This window comes from Maylandia zebra, linkage group LG1, assembly GCF_041146795.1.
Source record: "Maylandia zebra isolate NMK-2024a linkage group LG1, Mzebra_GT3a, whole genome shotgun sequence".
Taxonomy (NCBI): domain Eukaryota; kingdom Metazoa; phylum Chordata; class Actinopteri; order Cichliformes; family Cichlidae; genus Maylandia; species Maylandia zebra.
Window position 1 is genome coordinate 39,983,891 of NC_135167.1, and position 23,412 is coordinate 40,007,302.

Genomic DNA, 23,412 nt, shown 5'->3' on the forward strand with positions numbered 1-23,412 from the left:
GGTAAAGCAGCAGCGGCCGTGGCAGGTTGTCGGTGTTGCTGAGCTCTGAGCTGTGACCGCGGAGGGGAGGAGAAAAGTGCCGAGCTGCAGCGGCTCTGCTCATTCAGCCTCCGAGCCAGCAACCAAACAGCAGCTCCAACTTCAGCGCACATCGGAAATACTGAGCAGGAAACGGGCAGCTGGAGGGACACCGACCGCTAACTGTCGCTTCACCTGCTGGGGGATAAAAACACCTTCAGGTAAGACTGAAAAAAGACGTTTGGTTGTTTTTATGATGGAGCCAAAACAGCTCCGTGTGGGGATGCTAGCCCGTTAGCTAGCCAGCTAAGTAACTAACTAACAACCTCCCCTCCGCGGATAGCGCGGCGCGGCTCGGCGTTCACAGCTGGCGAGGATCGGCTTGGAGTTGGGGTGGGAGCCCTTTTCTCGGATGTTTTTACATGATTTAAAAACCAGGAAAAAGTGAGCCCAGTTTAAAGGCAGTCGGGACTGTTGTTAGCTCCACTTAAAAGTAATCAGACCCCTGCTGGAAAACTGTCGATGCGAGCCCGAGTGTTACCAAGAATAAGGGCAAACACGGGGTTTAAATCAGTATATTAGCTCTTAGCAGCATTGCGTAAGCTAATGCTGATTAATACCAGCTCTAACTAACTTTGTGTCTGCTATAAAGCCCCCCGAAGTCTGTTTTTCTTCTTCTTCCGTTTTAGCTGATGTGTTGATCCTATAAGCAAAAGCCGACCCCGATAAAAGTTTAACGATGGCAGCTGCATTTACCAGGAAACTGGGTTCGTTATTAGCTAACTACTCTCTGAGCACTTTAACGTGCGGACAGAACTCGTTAATTTCGCCATTTCCCGCTACCTCCCTGCTATAAGGCAGGTTTCTCAGCCTGTCTTCCTGCCCATATGTCCTCGTATATGTGCTCTCCACAGCGGGACAAAAGGCCCAGCATGGCGGCCCCCTTCCCCCTCTGAACCCAGCCCACACTGGAGGTGAGAGAGCAGCAGAGGGGCTGCTCTTCTTTGTCCTACCGGGGAGAGGACCAGAGCTTCAGTCTGTCTCTGAAGTCGTCCTGCTCTTATCAGTCAGAGTAAACATGCTGTCACAGGTATTAAAGAGCTCAGAGTCCAGATTTATATCTTTATAAACTGAAGTGTGAGGTAAGCAGGATAAACAGTGATACAGATCATGAGGGCAGGTATTTTTTAAAAAGGTTTTCATGAAGATATAATACTTGAGTTTGTGTGTTTCAGGAAACTGTTTGGTCGAAGCCACTTCTCTATCTTGATTCTCACTTCTATAGTTTTTCAGGTTGCTGTGGTCGGGTGCTGTGAGCAAAGATCTGTCGGTTGGTTTTTTCTGTTTTTGAACACTTACCTTTAAATAAAATGAAATTGCAGAAACAAAATAAGTAATCTGTACTATTAGGTTCTGTTACCGAACCGTAAACGTGGGCTAAAATCACTAACGGCTGCTGGTTCTGCACCAGGTCTCATTTAATCTCTTTTTTTGTTGCTGCTGTTATAAAGTCAGATTAGTGTGGTTGGTGCTGGAGCTGTTATGTGTGACTTTAAAACACGCTTCATGCGGCCTTATCCTTTCTGTTTCAATATAACCTTGGGTCAGATTTGCTTAGGAAGGCTGAGACTCAGTATAAGCTCTTTCTGCAGAGGAGACACTTGACCACACTTTAAGAACGTTTCTGTTCTTTTCATGCCGTTTCTTCCTTTTTCTTTTAAATAGCACCCTCTGTGGTGCTTCCTTTTTTTGGCCTGCATGAAGCGTTAGGCTCAGACCGCGTTGTTGATAGCATCTCAGACAAGCTTTTCAGGATGTTGTTGTTTCAATACAGCTGAGCAGCTTCAGCATCATCTGCCTTCAGTGTTACATGGAGCTAGTTTTCGTTACAGCATGCCTTTTGTTGTTAGTGTAAAAAAGCCTTTGACACGTTTTTGTTTCCATATTTATCACGATAAAGATTTAGCTGCAGACGAATTGCATCATTGAATCATTTCAGTATTGCTTGATTTGAACTCTTATTTTTTTTAGGTGTTAACTTTTAACATCAAAACATAAATTTTTACTACCTTGAATCCTGAATGTTGAAAAAGCTGCTGTGTTGTTATGTTGTTGCTTCTGGGAGGCCTTTGTGTTGTGGGTTATCTATCCCTGAGGAGATTTTCTTATCCCCATGGCTCCCATCTACAAACTGGTGCAGGTTGCTTTGATTGTCATTAGATAATAACTTTCCCTAATGGTTTGGTGAGGAAGGCCTCACTATGGAAACAGCTTGAGCCACCAGAGGCAGAAAGAGAGGAGAGGAGGTGGAAAAAGCTGGAGAATGATGGGCTTTTTTCCACTCTGTTCTCCTTCTCATGTCTCGGTGGAGTCGGACTGAGGAACAGCCATGGCGACGTGTACCAGCTGCACTGTGATGAATGGTCGGGGCTCAGGAGGCGTTGCCATGACAGGGTCCCTGGCACGCGCTGCGATGCAGACGCCTCTTTTCTCAGGGCATGTTTACACATTATTTCATCGCCTGGGCCTGCTTGGTTGGTACTTGAGAGGAAAGGCCTGCCTGAATATGCAGAGTTTAAGTGTGCAGAGCTTTTAGGAATGATGCGTCGCTTTTTCTGTTGTTTTGGTTACAGCATCGGGAAAAATACAGCTGTTGTGTAACCACATCTGACTGCACCTCTCCATGGTCACTAACACTGTTAAATACTCCTGTCGCTCAGCCTGTTTTTGGTCAGGACGGAGCTGTTTGGGTGTTGAGCAACACCGCGAGGCGCTTTCTCAAACAAACTTGATGTCCGTTTGCTTGCCTGGCTCAGTGCTGGTCTTTGCTGGCACTAACGTGAGACTCTAACCTGAACGAAGCAGTTTATCTTGCCTAAACAGAATCGAACGATGAGTGAAATCGCTCCAGCTGTTTCTCTAAATGTTGTTCCAGTATAGGAGCCCAGTCAGTGGTCTCACACGGCCGGCTATGAAGAATTAAATTCTGTGGTCTACATTTGAGGCTCGAATTCCTAAAACCTCACTTTGAACGAGAAAATGAAAATGAATTTTAGTTCTTAATTCCCGAGTGAAGGGAAACGTATGTTCACTGTGGCGTTTCCATTTTTGTGTGTATTTCTTTCAGTGGGGGGGTTTCAGGTGTAGCTCACAGTGGAAAAGCACCGTGGCCAAAGAAGTATCTCTGGGGGAAATACTTCCCCACTTTCATTTCAGACTTTGTACCTCAGCTCTGCTCACAGGCTGCACTTTGGAAGCTCGTGATTGTGCTCCAGATAAGAAGTCGTCTCTGGTTTTTAAGAAGTAACGAGACCTCAAACATACAAATATTAAGAAGGTTTGACCCATCTGTGTGGATTTACAACGCCTGTAACTCTGAAAATATTCAGAGTGTAAAGCTGTAAATGTGCATAGCTTTATGCATCCATCCGTTTTCTGCAGCTTATCTGGGTCGCTTTGTTAAATGTAATCGATTGTGCACACACGCTGCCTCTGAGACGTTTGGGAATAACTGAAGTAAAGAATTAGTAAGAAAAACTTTTGCCTCAAAGGCAGTTGCAATCAGTTTTGAGCAGCGAAGCAGATTTAACGACTTGGGGGGCGGGGCTCGACGCAGCCAGAATTTCCTGCTCAGATAACCACGACATGCAAACTAAACCGCATCTAATTTCCATTGAAAATTTGTGATCAGTTTTCGCTCAGTTAAGACAGGAAGGTGTGTTTGTGGTGTTCGGCCTCTGTGGTTACCACCACGGCTGTTCTCTTTACCTCCCTCCGTGCCTGCTGTTCTTCACTTCTGTGCTGTGCCTTTAGGAATTGAACGACACTGCTGACCGTGAGCTACGTGATCTAAATATATCTCCGCTCTTCCCCCCTCGTCCCTTTTTATTTTCTCATCTGCTCTTCGTTTCAGCACTTTTGTTCAGAACCCTCTTGGCTCCTCTTCATTCATTCATGTGTGCAAACACGCCTGCACCACATGGAGCTGTTGCTGAACTTTCTTTACTTGATTATAGAACTAAAGTCAGAGAAGATGTATTTGCATATGAAATTAATAGATGCAAAGCTGCGTTTCCACCTGGAGCGATGTTGTAGAGAGAGGAATGTTAATAATTTGACATACTGTAATTAAATAAACATAAACAGTCAGATTTCAGCTGACGGTAAAAGTAGTCGATAACATCTATCTGCTCCTTTTAACCACGTCAGCCATTTATCAGCCTGTATCATACGGCTGCCTGGACTGATTTTGTAGTTCTGGCTGAGGAGTTGCAGTAACGTGAAGTGCACATGGTGAAATAGAGGCAGGTCTGTGGTTATGTTACGCTACCCCGTGGATACTTGGTGCTACCGTGATACACCGATTATCCCAGTAAAGCTCGTCATCCCTTCTTTCCGACACCGTTTGAATTTGGTCTGTAGCAGAAATGAGTAATAGAGTTAGGACGTGTCTAATACGTGCCTGTTGCTGGGCCTGGGCTGTCTTTGAGGCTTGGTAACGATCCCTTGTAGTTTGAGTCGTGTTAAAAAAGAACTTTTTATAGTGAGTAATCCAAACCACACGGGAACATTCATGACTAACCTCGTGTTGTGGTTGGATCATCTCAGACGTCTGTTTCTTTCTGCCATGATTGTTTGTCTCGGCCCATCTGGGAGCTTCAACCTGAAATTTCACTGAGAACAACTTAACCCTCATCCTCCATCTTCCCTGTGCTAATGTGTTCCTATTAGCCTGACAGTTGCTGCGGTTTAGTTTTCATCTTTAGACCCTAGCAGCTGGGCAGCTTGCTTTTGTAAATAGTTTAAATAAATAAAGATGGCTGGAGGTTGAAGTTTAATGAAGACTTTGGGTTTGGGTCAGTTTTTAACTCGGTGGTGCCTGAGACTGGACGAGCATTGTGGACATAAAGACATGCCTACATGAACTCACAGTGACATAACAAATGTAACATGAGTCTTATAAATGTCGACGGTGCTTTAATGGATTATTAGGAAATCATCATGCAGCTATTAGCCGGCCTTGATTCACTCAGGAAATTCCCCGCCCCGAGCTTATCATCTTACAGGGAAAAGCAGAATATATTAACAATGGCGAACCAGCACAACAAGAGGGACTAAAATCTACACAGGTCTTCTTAAAACAAATGAGGATGTTGTACAGAATAGACTCTTCCTCAGCACGGAAGCTGAAATGCTCATGAAACTGATGAGTCTTCATCCAAGGTTAATTTAACCTCATACTGAAGGATCGTTTTCACAGAGGACTTAGTTGAACTTTAGATATAATACAAGTGATGAAAATAAATTAGTGAGGAGAAAAAGGGTGAAGGACTTGGTTTTATCTGGTAAAATGTATTTATACAGTTGAAGCTGGTGACATAACACGTGTGACCAACATTTGTACTTAGGGCAGGGACAGCTCAGCAGGTCGAGTGGTGGCCCCAAGATCAGGGGTTTGGCTACCCTGAGGTACCCCTGAGCAAGGCACCGTCTGCACACACTGTTCCCCGCGCGCCCAGCGGCTGCCCACTGCTTCAGAGTGAGTGGGTTGAATGCAGAGAGGAATTTCCCCACAGGGATCAGTAAAGTATACATCATCATCACATCATTATGCTGGTGGGCCCGAGTCGCTCAGTAGGTTTGCTGCCAAAACACTAACAAGCAGCTGATTCAGCAAGGCAACAAAAGGAGGAGTGACCAGGAACAGAAACGGGAAACAGTGCTACAGAAACCAATTAGTCACTGCAGAATTTCAGTGTGACTCTTAGTTATGTTTCTGGGAAGCTACATGTCAGGATACAACCAAGTCTGAAGAGCTTGAAGTGAAGCAAACTGTTGCTGTTTGATGTGTGTAGATGTTCAGTCTCTCATCAAAGAAGGGTCTTCACTTCCAAAAACCAGGATCCCGTCCCAGGCTATTCAACCCCTGCTGACTTTAATAGTTCACATGATGGTGGTGTGGGAGCAGTGTGTCACACCCTCACCCTTGACCCTGAGATAGTATTGACTCGTGTGATCCTTTAAGACCTGTGATTTCAGGGAGGGTCAGCGACTCTCAGGACTTCTCTGTATGGAGAACCCACATGTTTGGGGCTCCCATCAGTTTTTTTAGAACTGAAGAAGTTTTGTTGATCAGAGGCGAAATATCTTCAGGAACCTGAAAGAAGTCCTGTTGTCTTTAGCTGCATAAATCTACCATGACCTGGCCTGTGGCTTGAACATCCAGTGAGATGCCTGTGGTGGCACAGGTCGCTCTCTAATGCATGTGATTGCTAGATAGAAAACACTTAAAACATGGGTGTGAATGAGGCATCTTGTATAAAGTGCTTTGAGTTCTCTGGAAGAGTAGAAAAGCTATATAAGAGTCGTTCCATTCAACCTTTCCTGTTGGGATGGACCGATTCGATATTACGTATCGGTATCGCGCCGATACTGAACTAAATTACTGGATTGGATATCGGAGGGGAAACCATTAAATATCTACGCAGCTGACGTAACTGTGCAGGGGCGCATCTAGCAAAGTTTAGCCAGGGGGGCCGATAGGGCATTAACAGGGAAAAGGGGGCACAAAGACATACTTTTCTTTCTTATTCTCATTTGAAATGTCGAGCTTTTAATAAATAATTATCGGAGTTTTACACCCAAAGTCTTCATCTGATGTAAAATGTATAGAAGTCCATTACTGTATATAGTGACTGTTAAGTCTAATATACCCTAGTAAGCTAGAGTACTTTTTCCTTTGGGAAGGTACCATCTGTGCAGTTTGCAGTTCTGTTGAAGGAAGATGTTGAATCTATTTAATTATTGTTGAAAAATAATTTCTGTGCATTTTTTTAACACATGCATTAAATTAAAATTGGGGACTGGTTCACTTTTCTTTTTTTTTTTGCTGGGAGTTTGCAACCCTGTTAGTTATGTTGTTTAATATTTCTGCTAAGTGCTCTTTAAAATGCCAGAATAGGGAGGATGCTGTAGGTTTACGTTTATGAGATTGATCAGTTTTGCTGAACTATGAAATATTTTAATGGTGTATTTTTTGCATACAGGTTTAACACAATAGCTTTAGTGTTTTTTGTTTGTTTGTTTTGTTAAAACTTGAGTATGAACTTTTCCAAATGCAGGAAGATGTTTAAAAAACTGTTTTATTGATTAAAAACACACTGTATCAGATTCACATCGGTATCGGCAGATATCCAAATTTATGATATCGGTATCGAACATAAAGTGGTTTGGTGCCATCTCTAGTTTCTTGTTGATCGGCGACTCTTCAGCCGGCTCGGCTCGAGTTGAACTAAACAGCGAGTGGGTACCACATGTGTTTGACATGTGCTAATGAAGGAAAATGTAGAGATTGTATACTTGGGTGGAAAATAAGAACACAGTAATGCTGGGAAACAGAGCAGAAAAGGGTCTCTCTGATGTGGCTCTAAATGCAGAGAGGAAGACCATCCGTGCAGGAGAGCCGATGAAGTCAAAAGCACAGAACGTCACCAGACTGCTGCTCTTCCTCTCTGTATTTAGTTCACTCCTCATCCTCAGCCAGCACAGAAAGATCCATGCAGCTCCGGGCCTCTTTTGTATGCGTGTAAGTTGGCGCCTGAGCTTTATTTAAAAGGCGCTCGCTGCCAGGTTCTCCCTTTGTGTGAACCAGCTCAGGTACAGCACGAGCCGCGAGCGCTAAAGTATCTTTGTTATTTCTGCTCTTCATAAAGAACGTGAGAATAGACGGGAGCATCACGGAGCGCATGAATTCATTCTCCAGGGATCTTCTCCAGTTGTCTAGTAGATCAAGTTGGCACATAATATTAACATTAATAGCCATCTTATCTCCTTTGGTTAAAAACTGGAATTCAAGCATTGATTTGTGTGCATTGTTGGATAATATGTTGAGGTGTCTCTCCCGTCCACCTATAGATTATATCATTTGTGGAAAATAATAGAAAATCGAGTATTTTGGATTATTTTTCAAGGCTCGATTCCCATACATTGAGTTTGAGTGATGCTTGGCAGACACAGCAGACTAATGTTCCACCCTGCTGTGCTACGACTGGCCAACACCCGACGTCCTCGCCCTGCAGTTTCAGGAAGTCTGTCAAACACCCTTTAAAGAAAACTGTGTGCGTTTGTTTTCCCAGGTACACGATGTGCTTCGTCTATAATAAAAGCAGGTCGACAATTATTCAGCAGGTGAACATGAAAATATTGATAGTGGAAACAACTTCATGGGCCGAAAACTCAGCTGCTGTAGTGGTATGTGGCACGCGCAAATGGAATCTGTGGGCAACACTGATCATAGCTGTGCTGGAATCACAAGTCGAACTGGTTCAGAAATCACATGATCATTGAAGGCGCCGCCCTAGCAGCCTCCTGTCGACTACAATAAAAGAAGATTAACATGATTAGACGGCAGGTACTAGCAGTAGGAGTTTATTCAGAGCTCCTTTGGCCCGTTAAGGCTCCAGGGTTGAATGCACTCAGTGCACTTGAGTAAATTTAGAGATGTGCAGACCTTTATTCCCTCTGTCCAGTCACATGGTTGAAGAGCAGCTTCAGACTCATAATCCAGTGAATGTGAACCTTTTAGAAAGCGTCAGCGATTACTTCAAAACAGATTACGTTATTTATTTATCTGCTCAGAGTGGTTGAGATGAATTTCCGTTCTGTGGGATTAGCCACAGTCTCTGACATATCATGTCATAAACCATATCAAGAGGTTATAGGTGCCGGGCGACATGTCAGGGGTCAATCCTCCCATCTGCTCCCAGCTCTGATGAAAGTCTTTCGCAGAGGATTTCCTCTTCTGTTTGATCCGCATGTTCTCTCAGAGGGGAAATGGGAAACCCATTTAATATCCTTCACATGAAAATCCCCCAGTCAGCTGTTAAAGAACGAGGAGTCAGATAGCATCAGTACATTTCTGCAAGTTGATCAAAGTGTGTTTTGTTTTTGCATTTCTTCATTTCCTGTCTGTCGTTTTAAAGTTTGCGTGGAGTTCCCGAGGCACTCGGTGTTAAATGCTCAGAATGCGTTCGCTTTGTTGTCGAAATGAGCAAGACTAACACGGCTTTGATGGTATGAAGGAACAAAAAGGGCTCATTTTTCTCTCAGCATATCTTTGATCACATCAGTGTCTCTTTTTTGTTTGCCTACCTTTACAGCTCTTTTTTTGGGTCGTCCACACACACACACACACACACACACACACACACACACACACACACACACACACACACACACACACACACACACACACACACGATTCAGCAAGCGGCTCTTATCTCCTGTTGCAGAGCAGGTGTGGGGAACTCCAGGGCCGGTGTCCTGCAGGTTGTAGATGTGTCCTTGATCCATCACAGCTGATTTACATGGCTTAATGACCTCCTCAACATGTCTTGAAGTTCTGCAGAGGCCTGGTAATGAACTAATCATTTGATTCAGGTGTGTAGATGAAGGGTGATGTCTAAAACCTGCAGGACCCCGGCCCTCGAGGCCTGGAGTTCCCCAGCCCTGTTGTAGAGTCTGAGCAGGAACAAATGTTCATAATGTGACCTTTTCCTGTGGGTACTTGATGCTGAAGTGCTGAAGATCCTATCATACAGTCTTCTTGGTGATGTTATACCAGAATTTTCATGTACCGATGATCTGCCTTGGAATAATTTCTGTATGTAGCACTGCTGCCACGGGTCTGTAATCTTTACCATTTCTATAGTTTTCAGATATTTTTGAGGTCTTGTCAATCTTTCTCTTTAAATACAGACCATATGTCCTCCTCTGAATGTTTTTCTATAAAAAATGTAAAAAGCAGAAGAATAGACATGGTGGCATTTCCACTAAATGACAATAAACAAAAATACACATTAAAAAATGTCCAGAAACTGATTACTTTTCAGTTAAAATAGGGTGAAATCCAAGTTCTTGTTCAGGATAAAATATCGTTTGATTTTGGGTCGCGGTGTTTGATGTGGGCGCAGGTTCTCTGTCCGTGTTTCCACCAGCCACGTAGCGTTCAGTAGGATTGGGATTAGGATTAGTGCTCCGAGTGCGGCTGCTTTAACGAGCGCTAATTGATTTGTAACTGAGGATGTGCTCGGCATCGCTGCAGCAGAGCTCGGGTCAGGAAGGACGACATCATCGGGTCCTTTCATCAGGAGCAGAAGGATGCACTGCTCCGGCTGCAGATTTTGGAAACTTCCTCGACGCTGTGATGCGTGGCTTCCCGTCTGCCGCCCACAGTGGGCAGCAGGGATCTCCCACTGAGTGATTAGTGCAGGCTTTCCAACTGTGCTGTTTGGTCTCTGTAAACAAACACAATCCATTTGTTTGCCTGTGCTGTAACAACAGCTCATTGTTTGTGTGCTGAAATCGCTGACTTCAACAGTTTCAGCCAAAGGATGTCAGTCAGTTTTAACACCCGCCCTGTTTCCTCTCCTGTCTTCCAGAGCCATGCTGGAGTGACCCGTCCAGTTCCTGTCGATCCAGGGTGACCAGTGAGCGGCTTAAGGTGGATCGCATCATCATGGAATAATAGCATTGGGAGTCAAAGCTCGACCTCTTCCTCCTCGTCCTCCTCCCCCTATTTCTTTTTCTCTCAGCCTCACTCTGTACTGAAGCCTCCCCCTAACAAACACTCACCCACCCACCCACTCACTCATGCAGGACCCTTCTGACCACTCCTCCCACGCAAGTCACGGTCCACTCCCACCGTCTCTCCAGCCAGTCAGGCGGTGAGCGGCTGGAAGCCGTGTAATCCTCTGTAAAGTATAGCGCCTATACGGCTGCATATGCTCCCCTTTGTCATGGCGGCTGTTGCTGTTGTGGAGGCCTCCCTCAGGAGAGAGCAGGAGGGACAGCAGAAGGCAGCATAAAGCTCACAAAGGCAGGAAGGGTGAGAGAAGGAGACGCTGCAGATTGTTCGGCTGGAGGCGAGTGAACTTCACAGGGCAGCGGATGGTGCTCAGTCGGTGTGAGACTCCATAATGTGGGGCTGGCATTATCTCCCCAAACCAAACACAAAGTGGACCAACAGTCAGCTCTGGAGATACCTACCACCTGCTGAGCAGCAGCGGGGAATGCAGTGAGGACAAAGTGGACCAGATTTTTTTCTTTTCTTTTTTTGTGTCTCAGTGTGGAATATTTTTCTACTTTTGTTCTGTTTGGGGGTCTTTGTGCTTACAGCCTACCAAAAGTGCCTTTTTGTGTGACATCTTCGCGTCTGACATACTGAAGTTAAATATTTCACAGATTGTCACTCACTTGACATCCGCCGTGCGCTGCCATATTCTGGATTATATAGGAAGGAAAAGGCTTGACGCCACCCTCCACTAACCCTGACAATCATCACCTGCTACGCCCGAGCAGCAAGTTCCACCTGTCTCCACTGGACCCATCCGAGCCGTCACCATGTTCAGTATTCAGTCCAAATGGCGCTACCTTATCATGTTCCTGGGCATCCAGCTGGTGGTGATGGCGCTGCTGTCCCGAGAGGGATACCAGAAGAGGGTCACTTACTTCATACGCATCTTCCGCAAGCCAGACGGGGGCGCTGTATCAGGCCGCAACCACACCACACCCACGATCAGTGGAGGGGACGTATACGCCAACCTCTCCCACCTGCCCAAAGCTCACGGCCATCGAGACGACACGCCCTACTGTCCCAAAACGTCCCCTCTAATAGGTGAGTGCTCATGCCACGTCTTCAGTGTCGATCCAAAGGTGGATTAGGCTTTTCTCTGTTTAGCCTTAAATAGATGTTCACTAGTTAAGTGGATCCATCGTAAAGGTTTAAGACAGCGATTCATACTTCAGGTAACCCTTAAAAGTTGAAGCTTGAATCTCTTGTTTAAATAAAGTATTTGGGACTTTGCGTCCTTGTAGGGCTCAGTGTAGCCTCTGAAGGTAATGCAGGCGAAGTCCCTAAAATTCAGCTCTGATTGATGAAACGTTATAGGTCATGAAAGTTTTTTGGCTTGTGAAGTTGAGCCAGTTGGGGTGGTTCAGGCATCTGACAAGGATGCCCGCTGGGCAAGCTGTTCCAGGCTTTCCCTGCCTCGGTGTTCCTCCAGACAGGCTGGGAGAGGGAGGTCTGGGCTTCTCTGCTTATGCTGCTGCGCCCACGACCCGGCCCCGACAAGTGGAAGAAGGATGGATGGAAATGTGGCTGTAATTGAACTTGTTCAGCTGTAGATTAGATGCCATGTTTTGGTGCAGGTGCCCTCGCCGGCAGTCAGCTGAGTGTGAGCGAGGACTGAAGTGCACTTTTATGCTTAAATGTTTCACCCTCACTACTGTAGTGTTCTCATATGCACAAGTTAGTAACTTCTGATTTTGTCTCACCTTTATTCAAATATAGTGTAAATATTCTTGTAATAAACAGGCAAACTAGACCAGTCACACGAGCCTCACTGCAGGGTTTTTCCTTTTTTTGCATATTTGAGTCACGTGACCTTTTTTTTTTTTTCCTTGTTTAGCTCTGCGTTCAGTCTCAGAGAGGATAAACAAAACAGGTGGTATTGACTTAATATTAACTGAAGAGAAGATGGAAATGTATGCAGCACTTTTGTGCTTTTCGTTCCCCCGTTATATAAAAGCAGTATGTTTGTTCCTGTGGCTGACAGTCATGTTAAACATCATTTGAGTCAATGCGAGTTTGCAAGTAATACCTGTGAGCTGAAAGCTCTAATCACTGTTCTACAGCTCTGGCTGCTCTTGGCTCCTGATATGGTTGTCATCGAGCACAGAAGCCAAACCTACCTGCTGCACAAACCTTCTGTTTTGAGGAGGCAGCCAATCAGAAGAAAGCTGGATTAAATGGAGCGGAGTCAAAACAGCTTGTTTCAGACAGAACTGACTCGTTAAAAGACGATGTTAATGAAGATGTTAAATAATGAATAAATACATTTAAGAAGTGGAAATAAAGAATAACAGCTTGTTTACTCTCAGCTGTGTGTCATTAACACGAGCCAACCAACCACATTTTTGGCGTAACCCAACAATAAGTGGCACAAACCGTCTCTCCTACATTCCAAACCAGTGTTGCCTCAGGCCAACATCGAGCCTCTTCAGAGCAGCCTCTGAACACGTGTCAGCGCGGCGCCATCACGCTAAATACCCATTGTCAAGAAGTTTCTACTGGTTCCTTCTGCTGTATCTTCAAGAAAAGAAACTGCAGAAGGAAAGTGAAGATAAATCCAGTGAGTGATAGAGGGTTTAAGTAAGAGAAATATTTCAGTTCACATTAAACTTAAAAAACATGTTTGTCCTGACCCAGACACGGGGCCTAACCAAATGTTACGTTTAAATGCTGTCCCTTTGAAATCAGATTTATTATCCGTGATGTAACATCTGGCTTCTGAGTGCCTTTTAGCTTTGAACCTGAAATCACGCACCTGGTTTCAGGTTTTATATAAAAATAGTTTGTTTTTCTCAGCGTGCTCTCTGTGTGGTTCCTTTCTCAGGATCAGTTCAGTTAGAATCAAAATACCTGTGGAGATGAGATGAGATTGACCTGGTTCAAGTTGCCTCTCAGATGAAGCCTGTACACAAACTCTGACCCCACAGCTGATCTGCACTCAGGTTTCCTGAGTGTGTGTGGATGGTAACAAAAGTCAGTTTTATTGCCTCCAGTTCACTTTAGTTTCAGTTTTTGTTATTGTCCTTATGGATAAAAGCCAAATACGGTTCTCACGTGTCACTCTGACCTCTTTAAAAATATTTAAATGTTCCTGCATGTTTCCTGTATGTCTGTCTGATATACAGGAAAGGATCTGTGTTTGATCACTAACAGGCTGGGGAAGGAGCGCCTGTGTGATCTTAGTGTCTAAAGGGTGTGACACAGTCGCTGCTTTTATGGTGCTAAGTTTATGTCCATCAATCATCTATAAAAACATGACGCTGCAGAGGGGTCATGACCTTCTCCACCCTTTTTCACCTGCTGTGGGGAAAGTTTCAGTCAACTCTTCATGTGAGTCGATGTCATCAAGTGAGCGCGCCTTACATTTCCTCTGGTTGTCATATTTCAGTGATTTTGTCCTTTCTGTAAAACAGATGTTTTTGTGGGGGCATTTCAGTGCGCTGACAGTCGTGTAGGCCACGTCTTTGGCTCTGTGGAAATGACGTGTGCACAATAAACGTAAGAGATGCCAACCATACGGCTGCCATCAAACCACTGAGCTCTGTCACACCGTGTGAAGGCACCATAAAGCTTGTGACAGTTTTCCACCTGAAGAGGTCTTTTATGCTCCGTGTTTGCCAGGATTTGACGTTAAAAGGAAACTGCTCTTTGTACCAGGAAGCTTTGACTATGAGCCCTGAGCTCGCTGCGCTCTACTTGAACTCTTCTGTCAGCTCTGTTCCAGCTACGCCGTCTAAACCCAGAATCCTGCCGCATGTTTATTCAGTAATTTGAAACCACTTGAAGACCATGAATTGATATGAGGGAAGAAAAAGACTCTTGAAGAAAAAACAAAGATGTTCGTCGCTGTAACACAAAGACAAACGAAACCTGCTGGAGGTTTGAGCGGCTCGGGTTCCTCCACTGGAACAGCTGAAAGGCTCGGGCGGGGATATTTGTATTTAGTCAGTTTGAAAACAGAAATCTGAAGCTTCCACGATGAGCTGACCTGGGTAGGCGGCACACCTGCATCTGTAACCCACCACCTGTTCACGTGATCTGATGAGTCAGCAGGCGTTGGAGCGACGTGGCTTTAAAAAAACAAACGTCAGCTTAACCTTGATTAATGCAGTGTGTATATATACTTTTAATATAGTGACAAATTTTCCTTCCTTTTATAGATATGTTTTTCTGTCCCCCTGACCTCAGGCGGGCGGCTGGACGAGCAGCGCGTGCAGGATTGTCAGACTGATCTCTACATTACAAACACGGCTGACTTAATGTCATTTCAAAGCTTGATGTCACAAAGGACGGCTCTCGTACCCTGACCACATCATTTGCTTTCTGTCCGGTAACTATATTCATTCTTGGACGTAATTAATAACTTCTTTCCACAGGAGGGCCGATCCACGTCAGCTTCCCGTCACGCCTTAGTCTGGCCGAGGTTGAGAGGAAGAATCCGCTGGTGGTGCGCGGAGGACAATACAGGCCGCCGGACTGTGTGGCGAGGCATCGCACGGCCATCATCATTCCCCACAGACACCGAGAGCACCACCTCAAGTTCCTGCTCTACTACCTGCATCCGTTCCTGCAGCGGCAGCAGCTCAAATATGGCATTTACGTCATCCACCAGGTTTCTATTATTTCTATTTTACACTAAAATTCAGAAGGCGGTTGGAAATTAATTTTACTGTCTTTGTGTTAATGTTTAGATTTATAATATTTGGAGTATTCAGGGTTTTTATTGTCTAAGGTGATGCACTAGTTGATGCTTGATAAAGAGCGCCCTCTGGTGTGTGGTCACTGGATGTGCATGTTGGATGATAAGAAATCTGAAGCAGCTCAGAGGTTTAATCTGTTTAGAGCTCACTGATGTTTCACTCTCAGCTCTTTATCTCCTGCGCCTCTTGAGCTGGATCGTACCATCACACTCTGTGATGATTTTCAATTAAATGCTTTTATAAATGATATTTTTATTAGTTTTGCTCAGCTGGATTCAGTCACATTCTGATAGTGCTGTTAAATGTGTGTTTAATGTGCTGCTAGCTAAACTTTCTAGTTCTGGTTCATTGGCGTCTTATTTATCAGAGTTTATGTTACACAGCTGAGTCGTGGCCCGCGGTCACAGGACATCGTTGCATTCGTCGCTCCATCAGGTCTCTCCTGGGAATGAGACACTGGGTCTCAGTGGGACTACCTGTGGAAAAGTAAATGAATAAAATACAAAAAATGTACGTTTGGTCCCGCTAGATCGTAACCCCCAGTGGGCGGGGCTTATGTCTCCTTTGTTCTTGGATTCTCCAGCAGCGCGTCGGTTCATCCTGTCTGAAACAAGCTCCTCCTCCTTTTATGCAACAGTCTTCTGATTGGTTGCTCGTTTCACACAAACTCCCTGAAATGCTTTTAAAGTTTACCTCACTAATCCCTGTTTAGCACAAACATCACAGCGTTTCTGTGGCTGAATATTTGACCTGCTGAAGTCTGTTGTGCGTCCTCCTTTGAGTGAGAACGTCTGGCTTTGTGCATTTTTCATTTACACAAATATTCCGTTTAAACTTGTTTCACGGTCACGTGAAGAAACATTTTTGTTTTTCTTCTGCAGGCTGGAAACTACACCTTTAACAGAGCCAAGCTGATGAACGCCGGTTTCCGGGAGGCCATGAAGGAGGAGGACTGGGACTGTCTCTTCTTCCATGATGTGGACCTCATTCCAGAAGACGACCGGAATACGTACGTCTGTGACTCGAACCCCAAGCACGCGGCCATCGCCATGGACAAGTTCGGCTACAAGTATGTCTGAGAACGACCGATACATGTCGTGGTTTCAGTGCAAGCTGTAGAATGAAGTGCTGTATGAAAGCAGTCCTGTGAGTGGGCAATATTTCACTTTAGTTCAAATAAACCAACCAATAGAAAAAGTCCACAAGCCTTCTCAGACAGCCCTCATTTGTCCTTCAGTGTAGCCCCTTTTCCATTAGCACCTGCTCGGATCGCCACTACAATCCGGTTCTACCTAACATGCATGATTGTCCTCGTAGCGACACGTCCGAGCGTCCTGCGACGTGACTAATATGCGGCACGAACGCTACAAAAAAGTGGATGTCGAGGTGACGATATGCCTGCTGCTCTGTCTGTGGCTTTTCACGGCCTTGTTTTTGTAGCCGTTCCCGTCGTTGCCAGGTTTCAAAAATGGCGGTTTCATGATGACTCATCGAGTGATACTGCTGACCAGCCAATCACTGACAAGCATTCTGATGACATCACATTTAGTACCTGTTCAGATCGCTTGGGGACCCCGAGAGAGCAGATACTAAAAGAAGGTACCTCTACCCGGTGCTGTGACCTAATGGGAACCCCTGAAAACTGTGGCGACCCAAACGTAGGTGCTGATGGAAAAGGTGCTGCTTTGCTCCAGGGTGTAACACTGGCTCAGTCAACACATTTAGATATTAAAATGAAATAAATTCAGATAAAATGTCCTGAAAAAACAGGATGAGTTGATTAGAGTAACTCGATAAAATGAATTAAAATATAATGTGACAAAAATGTGTCATGATGTCAGTTGTAGAAAAGGTTGCATTTAAAAAACAAATAATACATAAATAAAGCAGCAGAATAGTAAAGGTACAATAAACCTTACTGTTAATGTAGTTTTTCTATATGTAATAATTAATGTGCTAAAGAGCTCTGTAACTAAAAAAGCATCTATAATGTGTCCAAGTGAAATGTATTGAATATAATCTCTGTGGTAAAACGGTCCAATCAGCAGAATAAAGCAAAAATAACTTAATGAGTGAAGAATAAAATAATAATATTCTATCAGTGCAGGGTAGAAATACCCAGATGTTTCTCTGCTGGACAGATGTGTTGGCTTGTTTAAAGTTCTTACTGGAGGGGGCCTGAGGTAAAGAAGGGCAGGTTTTACTCGAGCTCGTCCACCCCACGTGGTTACTGTTGATTTGCTTTTATCTTTACTTGAATTTTATCTATACTTTAATTTGAAAACATTTCCCTTGACTTGAAAGTGTTTGTGCACTGCTGTAGTTTTAAATGAGTTACAGAAATAAACTTGGCTCAGTGAAACTTTAGCTTCTGTGTTTGCTGCATGGACCCGGCGACTCTGCAGAAGCTGCATGTGTGTGTTTTGTTATTTAAATGCCAGAGTTCAGTTTCCACACACCTGCCATATATTCTAACCTGTCTGAACAGTACAGAAACTAATAATAAAACCCTGATGCTCTTTATTCCGCTTTTAATTTGTCTTGTTTTCTAATCCTAACCCTCTCCAGGCTTCCATACAAGATGTATTTTGGAGGCGTGTCCGCTCTGACGCCCCTGCACTACCTTAAAATGAACGGTTTCCCCAACAATTACTGGGGCTGGGGCGGCGAGGACGACGACATCGGAGTCAGGTGAGCATCGTGCGGTTCGGTTTCAGGGTTCCTCATAGGCTCCACATGAAAGAGCGAGGCAGCCTCTGTCATATTGCATTTTATGCGCTCTCGCATCCATAAACTGTCCGGGGCAACAGTAGAAACCTGTTATTGATCAGGTGAATTCTCCAACAGTCACCAAGAGCACAAACATGGTCCAGAGATCCTGACACAGCTGAGTCAAACATTACTGGAGACCGAGGCTAGATGTCAGTCAAAGTGACCCCACCCCTGAATTTAACCCGTAATCATGTGGGAAATGCTGTGCGTGTCCTCAGTGATCAGGAGGGGTGATCGGTCTAACGCTTGTTTCTGGTCTCCACAGAGTCTCTCTGGCTGGCATGTACATCACTCGTCCTTCACTGAAGGTGGGCCGGTACAAGATGATCAAACACAAGCTGGACAAAGGCAACGACGTGAACCCAAAGAGGTACTGCGGCCCGAGTGCTCGCTGGGATAACGAGATCTCAAGTCTGAGCACAGAAACGACCAGACGTGACTCGCTGGCCATAGTTGGATACCAGAGTTAGACACACGCTACGTCACAGCTAGCTGGAAGTTGGGCTGCGTATCGTCACAGATTTCTAGAATTGATTCGATTTGAATCGAGGACATTTTGCTTCAGTCGGAAATATTATAATTCTTATTATTTATCAGTACATATACATATTTTTATATCTATAAAAAGAAAGCTGACACTTGTGAGACTTGATCAAAGGTGTGAGCATCACAGCAGATGCCTTTGTGTCAAAGAACTGGGGATAAAACTACGGAGCCCCGCAGGGGACATGGGAGAAAAAAATTAAGACGGGCTTTTGCGAGATCTCACAAAAGTCCGTCTTAATTTTTTTTTTCTCCCATGTCCCCTGCAGGGCTCCGTATAAAACAGAAAAACATGAAGGAGATTTTTTTTTTTTTATAGCAGATGACCTTAAAAATATTCAGCAGTAGATCAAAAACAAAAGAAAACCACGAATCAACACATGAACATGACCTGATGCTGCTGACGTGAAGCAGAGCAAAGTTAGAGGTTTGATTAGAGACACAGCTGAGCGTTTTGCAAGTTTGCATAAATTTAAACAGTTTAAATTTCTTCAGTATTGAACAGCAGAAATGAAAAAGTCATTTAAACCGCAGCGGCCGACAGCGCTGTAAACAGCTGTAGACTGGTGGGTAACAAGCAAGCGAATGGGAAACAGTTCTTGAAGTAAACAGCGAGAGAGAGAGAGCTGTGCATGAAGTGGAGGCAAAACAGCAAATCGGAGGGAGTTCATGACGACGTGTATGTGAAGCGTAGTTTGCTCTTCTTTGGCTGCTGGTTCAGTCAATTTTGACTGAAGAAAGATGAAACCTGCAGCTTCAGAATCTATCGCGAAAAAAGACGTAAACACGGAGCCGACGCATCTGATGTTAGCGAGCTTCATTATGTAAATTTTGTCCGGAGCCTGAATGATGCAGATTTTGAAGATATTAAAACCCCACACTCCAAAACATTTCCTTCTTCATTCCGACACACGCGTCCTGCAAAGATTTCCATACTTTGACACTTTCCCGACTCTTCTCGGGTCAGCTGGTCATTTTTCCCGTTATTCCAAACAGTCGTGCATCCTACAGGGATTTCCAGAGCGGTGCCACATCATCACCTCTAACATGTGTTTCTCCTGCCTCCCTTTGCATTTTCATTTGTTGGCATGTATAAATGCTGATACCGATGCAGATCGGCAAACTAAAATTAGTCGGTGTTGTTCAGCGTTGGCGCTTTAGGGCAGTGGAAACTGGAAACTGTATCTTCTAGATCGTCTAAGGAGCTCGGAAGTAAAAGAATCTGGACGTCTTTAAGTTTCTTGAAGATGTTTAAACTCTCATCTGAGACGCTTCTTCAGTTCTGAGAGTAAACGGTGGAGCGTCTCAGGTGTTTAACCCTTAAGAAGGTCGTTGACCAACTATTGGTCATGTGCCTCATCACATGAGCGACGGTGTGAAAAAAGGTCATTGTCAGCAGCGGTTTTGGGCGAGCTCATTGTGAAACCTAGCCCCACCCTATCATGTGACTGAAAGATGGCCATGGACATAGATGGCTTCTTTCACTCCTGTTTCAAACATCCTCAACGGAGTGACCTTTGACCTTTAGGACAGAGAGGTGTAATGTCTTCAAGAAACCTAAAGAAGTCCAGACGCTTTAGTTTCGTGGCTCCTTAGACCACGATGAACCTTCAGACATCTTTTAGAGGAAACCTGGTCCTGAGTAAATTACAAGTGAGGCCACAGGCTGTTTTTATTTAAGCCAGATTACAGTCTGTTCACATGTTTGCTTATGGACACCTGTCTACTGTACTCTCGAAGTGGAAAAGTGTTTGTTTGTTTGTAAACAATGAAACAACGAGGTCATGATTTTGCTGTAATCGAGCCGCTGTGCTGTTTCTCCTGGAAGAGTGAAGATGCTCTGCTTCGTGTGTCTGTCAGGTTCAACATGCTCGCTAAGACGCGTCAGACCTGGAGGGCGGACGGGATGAACACGGTGGAATACGAGGTCATCTCGCGGGAATATCTGCCCCTGTACACCAACATCACCGTGAACATCGGCACGGAGGCCGGCCTGCACCCGCCGCCCCGGACTCCCGGCCCCGCTCCCAAGGCTGAAGCTAAAGACGCCGCTGAAAAGCTCAAAGAGAAGTAGTCCTCGCTACTCTCACTTCAGACGGATAATCCTATCAGTACATGCTGTATGAAGGTGTTGGGTTTTTTTCCTCTAGATTTTTCTTCTGTAAGTTTTGTCGCCCGAGTGTCGCTCCGCCTTCACGTCGTCGGGCGTGCTGGACGATGAAACACCTAAATCTGTTAAAGATGGATCAACTCTTCTAAGTGATGTGCCGCTTCCTCCGGTCCTGCTCTAATTTATTCTTCTGAGGGAGCCGCAGCCGAGAGAGGGGGGCGGGGCTAACAGTTGGACTCTATGAGTTTATATATCTGCAGCGCTGTGGTCGCTGGTTTAACCGTGTGAGGCCTTAGAATCTATTTTTTTGTCTCGTCTTTTCACTCGTACCTTACTCTACCGAGGATGGTGGATTTGAAGGAGCAGCAGTCGCACTGTGTCAGCCTCTCGTCTCAAAGCACCGAAGGGGTTTTCTGTGCTTCTGTTACCGTCAAGGCAAAGTTCTCGCTTCTGCACACCTGTCTGTGAACACCTTTGTTTTACAAAGACAAACGTATCTTTTAAGATTATAGATGAGCTTGTGGAAGTACAGCGGGAGTGATTTCATGGTGTAGATGAAGTTGCAGCTCCTCTTTTTTCAGCCTTTTACACCATCTCCTTAAACTTCAGTATGTCTGACGTCTTCTCATTGAATTCATCTCTTCTGTCTGAGTTCAGTGGGGTTAAGCTTTGCATCAAAATGGAGTCTTTTTTTCTTTTCTCTGATGCTTTATATGCAGTGAATTTGGATGTGACACTAATTATCCTCAATCTGCACAAATCTGGGAAATTAAATGGAACGATGAAATTCAATGGTCACATTCATTAAGCTAATCAAACATTAGAAGAAAACTGTAATCAATATTTAAGGCCAATGACATTGGGCAATATTTGGGGTACTTTATGTAAATCCTGGTGTTTTTAATAATTGTTAAAATCCTTTGGAAGAGGTTTCAAGAGATGACGACACACTTTAGTGTAATGCCAGTTACATTACGAGTCACCTTAAATAAGAACTTGTTGATGGAGCTGAATAGAAATGCAAGAAGTTGGTGGTGAAACACTGCCCCCAGTGGTCAAAGTTGTAGTTACATTTTGTAACTTTAAGGTGCCTTTAAACTATTTTAATTACTGAAACAAGAACACTGAATGATGGCCTTGCAGGAAATGACAGCGAATCATTTTGGTACAAATTATTTGAGGAAACTGGCACCTGCTTTACCTATTAACCACAGCGATCAGCAGCCACCCACCCAAATAGTGTTTATGAGGCGAGTATGGAGGGCAAAGTTTGTGTGTGTGGGGGGGGGGGACATGCATTTACTTTTGTAATTTAAACTAAATAAATAAATAATGTGGTTTGAAAATGTAAACATTCAATTTCTATGTAATACAGATTATGTAGACGACATGAGGCGGACAGACATTAGCTCAGTCTTGATTATAACTGGTTAACTTGCCAAACAGACAGAATTGAAAAAACACTAATGTAAGTATGAATAATGCATGCAGGTGTTGAATATTATTTTTTTTAACAAACTGTGCACCAACACAGAAATGGCTCAAATGTAGTGTTTAACAAGAAAGTATTTATTTTCTTGTTAAATTATGCCTTTATTTTGTTAGTCCTCATTGTATCCTACATATGCCTCAGTTTCTTCCACTGACAGATCTGTGTGTGTGGGGGGGGGGGCATCGTCACCAGTGAGGCTGGCTGCAAAACCAAAGAGGATGCTGACGATGTGAAAAGCTGTGAAATAATAAAGTATAGTCCAAATATTTGTGTAACACTGTCGGTGCAGAAACACTACAGACCACACAGTAGTTTTCAGGTATCAGACAGAGACTGTATGTAAAAGATGGCAGATGTGTGGACTTCCTGTTTCATGTGGCGGTCCAGAATGAGCGGGCCTCTGAGGAGTCGCAGAACCAGCATGTACATTTATTAAAGTAAAAAAAATTTTGATGGGAAGGATTGATGTGATGTCACAGTGGCTCCGTCCATCATTTATATACAGTCCATTATGTACGATGCGATGAACAGGAAGCAGTCAGTCCCCTCGACTGGCTCTACATGTTAGTGCAGTCCTGTTTTTGGGGCCACCTGCTGGTCGTTAGAAAAGATTGCAGGTTTAAGGCACGATGCTACAGCCATCTTTTATATACAGTTTGTGGACGGGGATCATTTTTGACGTTTTTTTGTTTTTTTGCTCTGTAAAGACCTTCGTTTTGTCCTGTCCTGTGTGAAGACTATGACTTTACTCTGAAATCATATTCAACCTTTGGCCTTACACACTCATATAATATCGTCTATATATCTGTACTGGGAGTTGGCATGCATGGCCAAGAACAACTTAGTGCTGAATACATATCAGTGCTCACTTCAAACATATGAAGCATGCTGTGTTGTGAACTGGAAACTTGTATTTTGAGCATTTACTTCAGCGTATCAAGCCGCCTCTACCTGTGAATATGTTTGATTCTTTAAGCTGCTTAAACGTTTTCTTTGGTTTGACTCCGTTCTGATGTGAAAATAGAAATCCGTAGCCGCAGAGTGAAGTTACCCAGGATGATGTAATTGAGTTATTTCTGCGCCCCTTATGAATTCTGCACAGTCCAGAGTGGCCTTAAATTCATTAATAAATGATTACTCAAGAAGA

General features: G+C 44.3%; 1 protein-coding gene across 2 annotated transcripts; it reads left to right on the plus strand.

Moving 5' to 3' along the window:
- Nucleotides 1-68: 68 nt before the first annotated feature.
- LOC143419452 (beta-1,4-galactosyltransferase 3-like) lies at nt 69-23,412 on the plus strand. Of its 2 annotated transcripts, none has more exons than XM_076886210.1 (7): nt 69-239; nt 10,458-11,692; nt 15,025-15,260; nt 16,230-16,417; nt 17,917-18,039; nt 18,386-18,490; nt 20,524-23,412. In XM_076886210.1, the coding sequence occupies exons 2-7, from the start codon at nt 11,419-11,421 to the stop codon at nt 20,735-20,737; spliced, it is 1,140 nt and encodes a 379-aa protein (XP_076742325.1). In that variant the 5' UTR covers nt 69-239; nt 10,458-11,418; the 3' UTR covers nt 20,738-23,412. The 2 variants fall into 2 exon arrangements, with proteins under 2 accessions (XP_076742325.1, XP_076742327.1); XM_076886212.1 differs by lacking the exon at nt 69-239 and adding an exon at nt 2,412-2,514.